At 44.6% G+C, this 12,473-nt stretch overlaps 1 protein-coding gene across 10 annotated transcripts in view; it reads right to left on the minus strand.

Annotated features, from left to right (window-relative positions):
- MYCBP2 (MYC binding protein 2) overlaps positions 1–12,473 on the minus strand; it is a 144,914-nt gene that overhangs the window by 32,175 nt on the left and 100,266 nt on the right. For 8 of the 10 annotated variants that reach the window (XM_087726884.1, XM_087726887.1, XM_087726882.1 and 5 more), the window contains 4 exons: positions 4,845–6,497; positions 4,092–4,261; positions 3,034–3,278; positions 1,244–1,411 (listed from right to left, as the gene is read on the minus strand). In XM_087726884.1, coding sequence (XP_087583010.1) covers positions 1,244–1,411; positions 3,034–3,278; positions 4,092–4,261; positions 4,845–6,497 — 2,236 coding nt within the window. Of the gene's footprint in view, positions 1–1,243; positions 1,412–3,033; positions 3,279–4,091; positions 4,262–4,844; positions 6,498–10,050; positions 10,153–12,473 lie in introns of all 10 variants that reach the window. The other 2 variants (XM_087726881.1, XM_087726889.1) reach the window with 1 other exon arrangement.

The following is a 12,473-nucleotide window of genomic DNA, read 5'->3' on the forward strand; positions in this document are numbered from 1 at the left end:
AAATACACACAAACATGTATAACCCAGAGAGCTTCTTTCAGTGTTCTCTCGTCAGAGAATACCGTATTTTTCGGAGTACAAGATGCACCAGAGTATAAGATGCACCAAGATTTTGAAGAGGCAAATTTAAAAAAAAAGTTTTTGCACTCTGCAGACCTCCCAAAAATGGCCTGTTTTTCACAAAAACGGGCCAGATTTTTTTCAAAAAAGAAAAGAAAAGAAAAGAAAAGGGCATGAATAGCCTTTAGGAGGCTTGTAGAATGCTCTTGGGGGTGGGCCCCACAAAAACGAGCAAGAGATGGCCTGTTTTTTTGTGAAAACAGGTCCGTTTTTTATTTTTAAAAAGGGCATGCATAGCCTTTTGAAGGCTTATAGAGTGCTCCTGGGGGCTGGGGGGGGGGAATTGAGCAAAAATCAGCCTGTTTTTCACTCATTTCTGCCCTCCCCAGCCCCCAGGAGCTCTCTGAAAGCCTCCTACAGGCTCTGCACGGCCATTTTTGTGAAGGGGGCGGGGTTTTGGGAGGCAAAAAATGCTATATTCAGTGTATAAGACGCACTCAAGATTTTCAGCCTCTTTTTTGAGGGGAAAAAGGTGCGTCTTATACTCCGAAAAATACAGTATGCAATTCTAATGATAAACTATAAGCTGATATTAGGAGGGAAGAATAAACATTCACCATTAGGTAATTACACAGATAACCATCCATGTTCCCACAATCAATGTCTCTTCCTTTAGAAAAGTGCTGCATTGGGTTTTGCCCGCCTAGTGTGCATTTGAGTATTTTAGAGCAGAACTTAAAAGTCATCCAGACGGACACAACCAAATGCTTTATTTAGGATGATGTGAGTCCTTTTCCATGATCAGGCACTGAATTATTATTCTTTCAATCAAATTTTCTGGTTGAAAATTGGTATGGTGACAATTAGTGCACAAACTCAAGCTTGAATCCTGTTCAGCTCAGGATTGCCTTCCTTTCAAATAAATATGGCAGCATTTAGCAATAGCAACAGCATTTAGACTTGTATATCACTTCACGATGCTTTACAGCCCTCTCAGTTTACAGAGTCAGCAGATAATCTGCGTTCCTATTTTACCAACCTCGGAAGGCTGAGTCAGCCTTCAGCTGGTCAGGATCGAACTGCTGGCAGTTGGCAGAGTTAGCCTGCAGTACTGCATTCTAACCACCGCGCCACCCTGGCTCTTAGTAGTAGATCAGCATATGTTAATATCAGAATGGAGTACCTTGGTGGCATGGATTTCATGTTGCTTTCTGGCTCCTCAAATACATTAGGACTGGCATCCGGAGTAACAGATATATAAGGTGCAGGCACTGAAGTTGAACGCAAATATCTCATCTCATCTTGAAAGAGGTTCTCATCTTGATAGCCCACAAAGTTTTCGTGATGATGCCTGACCCAAAAAAATAACAGTAATGCACATCGGTAAAATCAAATGTTTATATCCGTGGGGTGTCAGAGGAGGAGACGGGGTCAGCATCAAGGCAACCTGAGAGCTCCGATGGGGAAGAGCGAATGGAGCTGGCAGACAGAGACAGAGACGGAGCCTGGGCTGTCCGTCAGCCCTCAGAGGGAGAGTCAACAGTCCCAAGGTCTAGAGGTGGCTGATGAGGAAGAGGAGGAACAGCTGGGTCCAGTGCCTGACGCGCCAACGGCAAAGGAGAGGAGAGCAGTGGAAATCCGTGGGCTGATTCTTGGGAAGGAAGAGCAACCACTGCTAGCAAATGTCCACCCTACCTCTGGGGATAAAAGGCAGGGGGTGGAGATGAATAGATGTGGCAGACAACTATTTATCTCCCTTGCCAGACAGACTTGTTACCCTGAAGGGAACTCAATTTGGTGAAGTGGAATCCAAGCTGAAATAATAATGATGAATTTGTGAAATAATAATGATGAATCTGTCTAGTAACCTAGAGAGAATTATTTTGCATCTCTTTAGGCTGGACTGAGTTAAAAAACTGAACCAGTCCAGTCAGAGGAGGCGTGGCTGGCAATTTGCATAACTCAGTCTCTAGGCTAATGGACAAAGTTAACCCATGCTTGGATTCCCCAAGCAGCGCGCAGGAGAAGAGAAACTTTTTGCCGTGGCTGCCGGCGCTCCTGATAAAAGGAATCATTGCTTCAACTACAGAGGCTTTGTTGTGTTTGGGGAGCTTGGTCAGAACATTGGGAATACAAAGCCTTCCAGTGAGACAGAGGGGTTGACAAGAATATGAGAAAGATTAGAAACCCTTTTGGATTATATATAAAGGTTAATAATAGTAATAATAAAAAAGAATTAAGTTAGATTTAGTTAAGTCTTGATTACTAGTGGGGAAAATGATATGATGCAGGATATAGTCAAATAAAGGAGGGATAATGATAATAACGTGTGTGTGTGTATGTATGTATGTATGTATGTATGCATGCATGCATGTATGTATGTATGTACGTACAATATAAGGAAATGAGATGTAAATTGTAAACAGCGATTTGGAAAGGATAGAAAATTTTGTTATTAAATATTATAGATGTTTAGCTGGAATAGGACATAAGGATTTAGTGTCATTGGAGGATTGTAATGTAATGTAATGCCAGTATGTGGCTATGTATTAAACCTTGGTATATTTTATGATGAAGGACATTTAAACAACTACAGCCAAATGAAAATGGAGGTATGATGACGGTAATATGTATAAATATCTGAGTTAAAATACTTGAGTTAATATAAATTATGCTTGATGACTACGGAAGAGAAGCACGGAGGTTTTTTGTAACCAACTGATACACTTTCTACAGTATGTAAAAAAGGAAGATTTTATGTGTTATGTTTGTTTTGAAAATTAAAAATAAAATAAAAACTTAAAAAAAAAGAATATGAGAAGGTCATCCTAGACTGGTAGCCATAAAACCGCATGGCTGTCTCCATGTAGCACTTGGAGTTGAGATTAGCTCAAGGGGGAAACATCTTTCCAATTTGATTTAGTGATTCTCATAAACATGGACATTAAAAAAGAACAGCTCCATTGCTCTTACCTGGCTAATGTTTGAAGATAGAGGCAAGGCATTTTCACGGGGAAATCCTCAGAAATGCCTTCCTTGACGCTGGGAAGCTGGGACTGGAATGGCTTGGATGGGTGGTAGCACAAAATCGAGGGCTCAGCGGCGCTGCTCAAGGCCAGCAAGAACAGGGCATTCCCTTTGATCACTTGGTGGGCTTCCATGGTGGGCAAGGCACGGGGGGTCTTCACCTGCGTTGGCTTCCTTCTCGACTGTTTGACCTATAAAGAAATAAGTTGAGACCGGCTACCTGAGAGCAGAGCCCAAGCAGGCCTTCGGTGCTCAAAAGTGATCGTCTATATCAGTGTTTCTCAACCTTGGCAACTTGGAGATGTCTGGACTTCAAGTCCCAGAATTCCCCAGCCAGCATTCGCTGGCTGGGGAATTCTGGGACTTGAAGTCCAGACATCTTCAAGTTGCCAAGGTTGAGAAACACTGGTCTATATGTCTTGTGTGCTGAGATCTTCCCTCTCTGTCCACAAAGGATCTGCTGGTCTTGTGACCAGAGGTGGTATTCAGCCAGTTCTGACCGGTTCTGGGGAACCGGTAGCGGAAATTATGAGTAGTTCGGAGAACAGGCAAACACCACCTCTGTCTGGCTATCTATTTGCTGCCTCCCGAGCCCCAGCTAATCGGCTGGGTCTTCTTCTGTTGCTCTGCACAGGAGAACAGAGCTGGAAAGTTGGTTAGTGGGCTGGGGAGGGAATGGAGATTTTACAGTATCCTTCCCCTGGAATGGGGTGGGAAGGGAATGGAGATTTTGAAGTATCCTTCCCTCAGAAGTGGAGAGGGAATAGGAATTTTGCAGTATCCTTCCCCTGTGACGCCCACCAAGCCACACTACGCCCACAGAACCGGTAGTAAAAACATTGAACCCCACCAACGCTTGTGATTCTGTAAAATGGCTCTTGGGCCATTCTTTCTAAGGATCTGGACCCTCAGGGATGGGAGCGAGAATCCTAGATTTGGGCCGGAATCCTTAAAAGATCTCCCAGCAGGACCCAACTGGCTTGGGAGAAGCAAAGGAGATCTACCTTTTCCCTTGCTGCCGCCTGCTTTTCACGGAGGTATTTTTCTCGGCACCGATCACAGACAAGGTACCATGTGCTTCCTCCGACGCCACCGTCGCCACAGTTCCCGGCCCATCCTCCGCAAAAGTGTCCGATGCTGTTGTAGCCCTGTCCGTCTGCATACCGGCCACAACCTTAAAGCAAAGAAGGTCACTTTAGCATGCACTGTTGTGTGTTTTAAATTATGTATTGTTTTGTGTCGTTTCCCCTTCCCTGGTTTGAGTTGTGAGCCGCCCTGAGTCCCCCTCGGGGAAAAGGGCGGCATATAAATAAAATAAACATTCAACATTCAACACAAGATGACCCTCTCTGAGGGTCAGCCACCTGGGTACAAGGAAGCTAGATTGAAACATTCCCTGAGAGCCACCCTCTTCAGCCTGGGTTTAATGCAAGAGGAAAAGGCCAGGGATGGCTCAAGTCAAGGCAAGGCTTAATGGTGAACTAACATGCCCGTGGGCACTTGCTTCCCTACTTTATACAGGTAGTCCTCGACTTACAACATTTCGTTTTCCTTGCACAGCACCTCATTTGGAAAATATTTACATGGCAGCTTTCCAAACTAGATAAGGTCTGTGGTCATAAATACGCCTTTGAAAGATTGTTTACCAGGCGTTTGCGGAATTGAATGAGAGGGATTAATTTAATAAAAGGGGTTCTGCTTGGGACCAGGAATCTGCCTTATGCTTTTGGGGGAAGCCTAGGTCACAGCCCTCTTACCTGGATGTGCTTGTCTCATGTGATAGGTCACCGGATACGGGTGGGACTCCCCACACAATTCACATATGGTGTCTTTCTCCGGACGCTCCCCAGCAAGCTGAGCCATTTCCCCAAAGAGATTTCCCCGGGGTCTGGCCTCCACCTTCTCCTTCTTCTTCTTCTCCTTTTTGGACTTCTTGTTCTCTTTCTCGCTTTCTTTCTTCTTCAGCACCGCACAGGACCCAGGGCTCGGGAAGATCATGTTCTGGGAAGCTGCCTTGATGGTCGCCAGAGAAATGTCTTCCCAAAAAGCGACCAGGTGCTGCAGCGTTAACGGCAGAGGCGACTTGGTCTTCAGCGGCGGGTGGCCGGAGCTATCGAAGGGAGTGGCTTCAGACTTTCCGTCCTCGCAGCGTTCGTGAAGAGGCGGCTCTTTCAGCATCGACAAGACCTTGTTCTTGTTGATGCTCCCCATTTTGGAGATGTCCGGCCCGTGTGGGGATATGTTGAACATGTTGAGGGCGGAGGATATTTCCAGCGAGTGCCGGTTCTTCAGCTTGGTTTCCTTCTCTTCAGCCGGCGCCTGGCTGAGGTTGCTCCGGATGGGGGCGTGCTCTTTGGAAAGCTCAGGGTTGAACTTCAAAAAGGAGGAGCAGGCCATTGCGTCATGGACGATGCCTTCGTGCCACAGGAAGGATGCAAAGACAGTCCTGGCACATTCGGCGACCGAAGGAGACATGGCTGGTTTGGCCGGCTCAACTGACCGGGCTCCTTCACCTTTAAACAGGCAGACTGACCTCTCCTTTTTGGGCCTGGCATGCCTGTTGGCGCACTTGCGGCCCGTTTTGGGAGATGCCCTTGTATCCTGCTCCTCTCTCAGAGGGGCCTTCCCTATGCTGAAGTGAACTTTGTTCAAGCCCTCCTCCAGGCTGCTGCAATCAGAGTTGTTTTCCTCGCATATGGTGTTGGTCACGCTGTTCGTTTTCAGTGTGCTGGATGTGCACACCTCGACAACTTCGCTGTGAAGGTTTTCTTGCACCACGTGAGGAGAAGGGGCTCGGTTTTCTGTCTCGGCCCCAGATCTCCCTTCCTTGGGTGCCATTTTGGGCTTTGGCGAAGTGGATCTTCCCCGTATGGGTTCGGTGAGAGGCACCTTCTTTTTACGAAGGGTGTCCGGATCCAGCGTGTAAGAATCCGACTTAGATCGCTCCCGAGGAGGGTCGAGCTTCGTCTTCACCGGGGTTGAGGGTTTCTGAGGAAGAAGGGGCTTCTCGTGAGGAGAAGACGACCTCCGAGAACCAGCACCAGATGTGCAGGATTTCCCCGATGAGGCGGTCTTTGGAGAAGGGGCCCGAGTTCCTGGGCCTGGGGACTCGGCCCGAAGGGAAGGCGCCGTCCTCCCCTCAGATCTTAAGGTCTGAAGCGTGTTGTGATTTGGGGACAACGATCTGCTGTGGGAATCGGATCTCAGCTTGGCAGTGTCCGATTTCAGCATCAGAGACTCGCTGGCCGACAGGCTCTCTGTGTTCCGAGGCTTCTTCTGGTCAGCAACGGTGTGGCCCCAACGCCCGTCCGATTTAGGGGTCCTGCTTTCCCCCCGATATTTTAAGGCCACGTCTGCCTTCCCTGCTGGAGAAACTGATCTAGCAGCTGCAGTAAAATTCAGCCTGTCACCTGTACAATAAATGTTATAATTGGGTTAAAAAAGGAAAGATTAGTTAAGCCAAACCTTACCATATTGACCCATCATAGAAATTCATTTCACAGTGTTCTCGCAACACCAGAAAACACACACAACCGCTACAGAGAAGTTTCCAGTATTATAGGGAAGAGAGAAAAATATTGACTAAATAGTATATTATAGTCAGAGCCCCAAGAGAAACTCAGTTGTGCAAATTTTGAGCTCCTGTCCCTCAAAAACTGCTTCTTGGTACCAGTAACTGATCCAGAATTACTGTATTTTTTGGAGTATAAGACACACCTTTTTTCTTCAAAAAAGAGGATGAAAATCTGGGTGCGTCTTATATACTAAATACAGCATTTTTGGCCTCCCCAAACCCCAGCCCCTTCACCAAAATGGCCATGCATAGCCTTTAGGAGGCTTTCAGAGTGCTCCTGGAGGTTGGGGAGGGCAAAAACGAGTGAAAAATGGGGCATTTTTGCTCGTTTTTGCTCCCCTAGCCCCCAGGAGCACTCTACAAGCTCCCAAAGACTATGCATGTCCTGTTTTTTGTGAAAAATGAGCCTGTTTTTGGCTCGTTTTTGCCCCCCCCCCAGCCCCCAGGAGCACTTTGCAAGCCTCTCAAACTCTCTGCATGCCCCGTTTTTCACAAAAAAATGAAGTGTGCAGAGGGTTTGGGAGGCCTGCAGAGTGCATTTTATTTTTTAAAAAATTTACCTCTTCAAAATCTTAATGCATCTTATACCCCGGTGTGTCTTATACTCTGAAAAATATGGTACATGGTGGCAGAAGAGATCACAGCAGTAGGATTGGGAGACCAAGAGGGGATCGGAAGTCCCTTTCTATTTCCAAGACGCCCATCTGGATTTAGGAAACCTCTGATGACCAGTGGTCAAGCCCACTCACATCTTAACAACACCGGCTACACATTCCAGGGCAGGAAAGGGAAGTGTCCTTTTCTCAAGCCAGGATGAACCCACTTATGGTCAAGAATTGGAGGTGATGTCTTAGAGCAGGGACATCACGGTGCACACTGGGAGGAGACAAAGGTGTCAAGGTTCTGACCGATGCCCTAATTAATGTTTGTCTGGAGCCAAGCTTTTGGCCTCTGACATGGGTTCTCTTGGCCCCCTTGCCTTCCTGTTTCAGAGAATCTGACCCAGAGAACTGGGGAGACTTGCAGAATTATTGAGGGGGGAAATGAAGAGGTGGGGGGAGGTAAGAAAATGGCTCAACTGGAAGCTCCACAGATCTTTCAGCTTACTTTGGAATCCAATGGAGGATTGCTTTTTTAAGGCATCAGATTAAAAATGTTCCATAGTGTCCAGGACAAAGCAAAAATTCCGTGACCTGTCAAAACCACGCTCGACTAAACTGCGCCCGACTAAACCGCGTCGCTGACGTCATCAACAGGGTGACAATAGCCAGCGCGGAGAAAGAAGGGTGCTTTAAATAACGCTTTGAAAGCAAGCCGATTCAACTTAAGGTAAGGGTTAGGTTTAGGGTTAGCTTTAGGGTTAGGTTAAGGGTTAGGGTTAGGATTAGGTTTAGGGTTAGGTTAAGGGTTAGGTTTAGGGTTAGGTTTAGGGGGGTTAGGTTTAGGGGTCAATTTTAGGTTTAGGGTTTACAGCGTGCTTCTGTCTCTGCGCTGTTGCCGCCCTGTTGATGATGTCACCGACGCGGTTTACTCGAGCGCGGTTTTGTCGGTGAACCCAAAAATTCTATGGAGCTTCTCATTTGTCCAGGTCATGGTTGTCCCTAAGGTGCTTTTATTTTAAAGGAAACTGAAGCTTCTTCAGTTCTTGGAGAAGCAAAACATCTTAAAGATAAATCAGAAAGTCCAGTTGGTTTTTAAAATAAAAGGACCTTTCGGAAGCATAGCTACAAGGTGTCTCTATGCATATTTTAATAAACACAAGAACTACAAGATGCTGAAAAGGTAAAAACAGTTATTTCAAGACATTAGGAAGCATTTTTTTAAATTCAGTAGTGACCTACCATATTTTTCGGTTTATAAGACGCACCTTTTTCCTTCAAAAAAGAGGCTGAAAATCTGGGTGCATCTTATACACCGAATACAGCATTTTTTCCTCCCGAAACCTCACCCCCTTTACCAAAATGGCCATGCATAGCTTTTAGAAGGCTTTCAGACAGCTTCTGAGGGCTGGGGAGGGCAGAAATGAGCAAAAAACAGGTAGTTTTTTCCTCAATTTCCCCCCCAGCCCCCAGGAACCCTCTATAAGCCTCCATAATGCTATGCATGCCCCTTTTTTGGCGAAAAATGGCCCCGTTTTTGCAAAAAACAGGCCATTTGATCGTTTTTGGTCCCCCCCCCCCCCCCAGGAGCACTCTACAAGCCTCCTGAGGGCTATTCATGCCCTTTTTAAAAAAAAACAAAACGGGCCTGTTTTGGCAGGTTTGCAAAGTGCAAAATCCTTTTTTTTTTTTTTTTTTTTTGCCTCTTCAAAACCTTGGTGCGTCTTATACTCTGGTGCGTCTTATACTCCGAAAAATATGGTACATATCCTATCAAAGCAGGAATTTGCCAAAAAGATTTACAAGAGTTACGCTATTCGGTGCTGATATTATTAAGCAGTTCTTAATATGTTAAAGATGGCTTCGTTGCCAGTCAGCCACGTTCAAAATGATTTGCAGGAAAGATATTGTACAATTTAAAATTAAAAGAAGCATGTTATCAAGTGGCGAAAGACAGTTCTCTATTTGACTCCACTCTGTTCAGCAGCTGCTATTGAACAATTAAATCAGACTATAAAGAGAGAGTGCCCGGATTCATTTATAGCAAAGGCTAAGAGGACATAGCAAACCATTCAGACTCTTATTATGTCCATTCAAGGTGGGACACAACTAGGTAAGAAATGTCTACGGAGATTCTCAGTCATCCAGGTCACAGTTGTCCCAAAGGTACTTTTTCAAGAGGCAACTGGAGTCTCCTGTTTTTCTTTGAAGACGTTTCGCTTCTCATCCAAGAAGCTTCTTCTGCTCTGACTAGAGGGAGGGGAATGGAAGAATTTATACTCCTTGCAGAAAGCTGGTCATTTGCGGGACACAGACAAACCTCCAAGTGGCCTCAGCGACTCTCTAAAAAGAATGCAAATGACCAGCTGTCTGCAAGGAGAATAAATTCTTCCATTCCCCTCCCTCTAGTCAGAGCTGAAGAAGCTTCTTGCATGAGAAGCGAAACGTCTTCAAAGAAAAACAAGTAAGTCCAGTTGCCTGTTGGAAAAAGCACCTTTGGGACGACTAGACAAGAAGTGTTTCTTCACATCCTTTTGGGTTTGCACAGGTGTGCTGACTATTGTGTTTGGGCGTTAAAATCGCAGAGGCCTGTGCTGCTGCTAGTTGGAACACCTCTCCTGTACAGCAGAAGCCACGGTCTGACATGTCAGCCAAGCCACTCTTGAGCCTACACAGAAGCGTTTTGGAGCTGAATGGAATGAGATGGACCGGCAGGAAAAAAAAACCTCGCGTCCCGGGACAGAGGGCCCCCCCTTCTGAGCAAGCGTCTCCAGCAGCATGCATACCCACCCTGCAGCTTGTATGAGAGAGATGAGAGAGCGGAGGCAGGCACGGGAGCATCGCTACTTTGGTCAATGCGCTCACGACAAGCAAGGCCGCGGGGTGGAGTTTCTAGAGGGGAAGACAGTGGCACACAAGGAGCACAGATTGAAAGGGGAAAAGAAAAGACAAGTAAAACCAGCAAAGCAAAGCAAAGCAAAGCAAAACCAGAGCTGAATATATATATTTAAAGTCACAACCCCTGGTATGCCCAAATATGGGAGGAAGATCATACTTCCATTCTCTGTCCTTCGGCTCGTCACAAGAGACCATCCAGATGGCTAGCTGATGAGAGCTAAATAGCTTGAAATAGATCTATACTAGTCTCCCTTTATTTATTTATCAGCACAAATATAACATATATATATATATATATATATATATATATATATATATATATATATATATATATATATATATATATATATATGTATATATATGTATATATATGTATATATATGTATATATATGTATATATATATATATATATATATATATATATATATATATATATATATATATATATATATATATATATATATATATATATATATATATATATATATATATATATATATATATATATATATATATATATTTTATATCCAGCTCTGGTTTATATATATATTTTCTGGGATCAAAATTCAACACACTTTCATTCACTGTTTAAGAGCCGTTCTAGAAGCCTCAAACAATAAATTTAGAATTTAGAATAACTTGGGTTGGAAGGGACCTTGGAAGTCTTCTAGTCCAACCTCCCTGTTCAGACAGGAAATGCTATACTATTTCAAACAAATGGTTGTCCAATCTCTTCTTTAAAACTCCCACTATTGGAGCATTCAAAATTTCTGGAGGCAGGTTGTTCCACTGGTTAATTGATCTAACTGTCAAGAAAATTTCTTCTTAGTTCTAGGTTGCTTCTCTCCTTGATTAGCTTTCATCCATTGCTTTTTATCCTGCCCCTCAGGTGCTTTGGACAATAGCTTGACTCCCTCTACTTTGTGCCAGCCCCTGAAACACTGCTATCATGTCACCCCTAGTCCTCCTTTTCATCAAACGAAGCACCCCCAATTCCAGCAACTGTTCTTTGTATGTTTTAGCCTCCGGTCCCCTAATCATCTCTGTTGCTCTTCTCTGCACTCTTTCTAGAGTCTTAATATCTTTTTTACATCTAGTGTGGTTTCTCAACAGGGCATTATGGAAAACCAAGCCCGATTTTTAGAGCAGCAGCAAATATTTCAGGAGTCTTTAGCAATGGCTCAGTACATAATGCAGACTTTTACACATTTTCCCCTGTGTCCTTTTATTGGTCAATTCTGGGAAAGACCATATAGCCTAGCATTATTCTGAATATTTTCTGTTTTGCCTTTAGGCAGGAATGCTGTTGTCTTACGGAGTAAGAAAAAAACAATTGAACATGCAAAACATTAATTGTACGACAATCATCTGTTCTTTTGAAGTAGGGTCAGCTGCTTCTGTACATTTGCCTTTTAGATCCTTCCAGGCCAGTCCTACTCTCTGTGACCTGGACAAAGAGTGAGAGGACATCCAGAAAGAAAAATGTTCATCTCTGCTAATGGAACAGGAACGGAACAGGAACAAGGGAACTAAGGCTTTGGGTTTCCACAAGAGATTCGCTTGACCCTTTTTAATATTTTCCAACACATTTCTGAGTTCTTCTGTGTTTGCCTAAGCTACAACCTTCTGTAGATCAGGGAGGGGACCGATCTTACTTGCCCAAATGTCAAAATGAAAGAACTGCTGAATTTTCTAGCAGCTACTCTGCACTCTGTACAACCGTCCTTGTCTTTTAACAAATGTCCTTTTGTGGTTCCTTCCGATTCGGAACTTGTGTGAGAAGGAAGTGCTGTAAAGATAAGTAAAGCCGCTTTGAAGCCACTAAAGGATCCTCTGGTTAGAGTTTGACTCAGGATGTGCAAGCAGTAGGGACTTCTCAATCACAACCATTCTGGATACAAAGTCCTACTTTACAGTACAGGTAGTCCTTGACTTATGACCACGCTTGAGCCTCCAATGTCTATTGCTACGCAAGAACAGTTGCTAAATGGGTTTAACGACCTTTCTTGCCACGATTGTTAAGTGAGTCCTTGCGGCTGTTCAATTGGTAACGCACTTGTTACGTGAATCTGGCTTGTCCCATTGACTCTGCTTATCAGAAAGTCGCCAAAGGTGATCACACGGCACTGGGATGTTGCAACCGTCATAAATACATGTCAATTGTCAAGCACCGGATTTTGACAGTGTGACCAGGGGGATGCTGTGATGGTCGTGTGTTAGTCACTTTCTCCAGTGCCATTGTAAACTTAGAATAGTCCCTAAACAAATGGCTGTAAGGAATCCTTGGTGCTCTCTGAGCTAGCTTAGCGCTAGCA

The sequence above is a fragment of the Thamnophis sirtalis genome, unplaced genomic scaffold, assembly GCF_051295495.1.
Source record: "Thamnophis sirtalis isolate CommonGarterSnake01/CBP01778 unplaced genomic scaffold, rThaSir2_p1.2 scaffold_12, whole genome shotgun sequence".
Taxonomy (NCBI): Eukaryota; Metazoa; Chordata; class Lepidosauria; order Squamata; family Natricidae; genus Thamnophis; species Thamnophis sirtalis.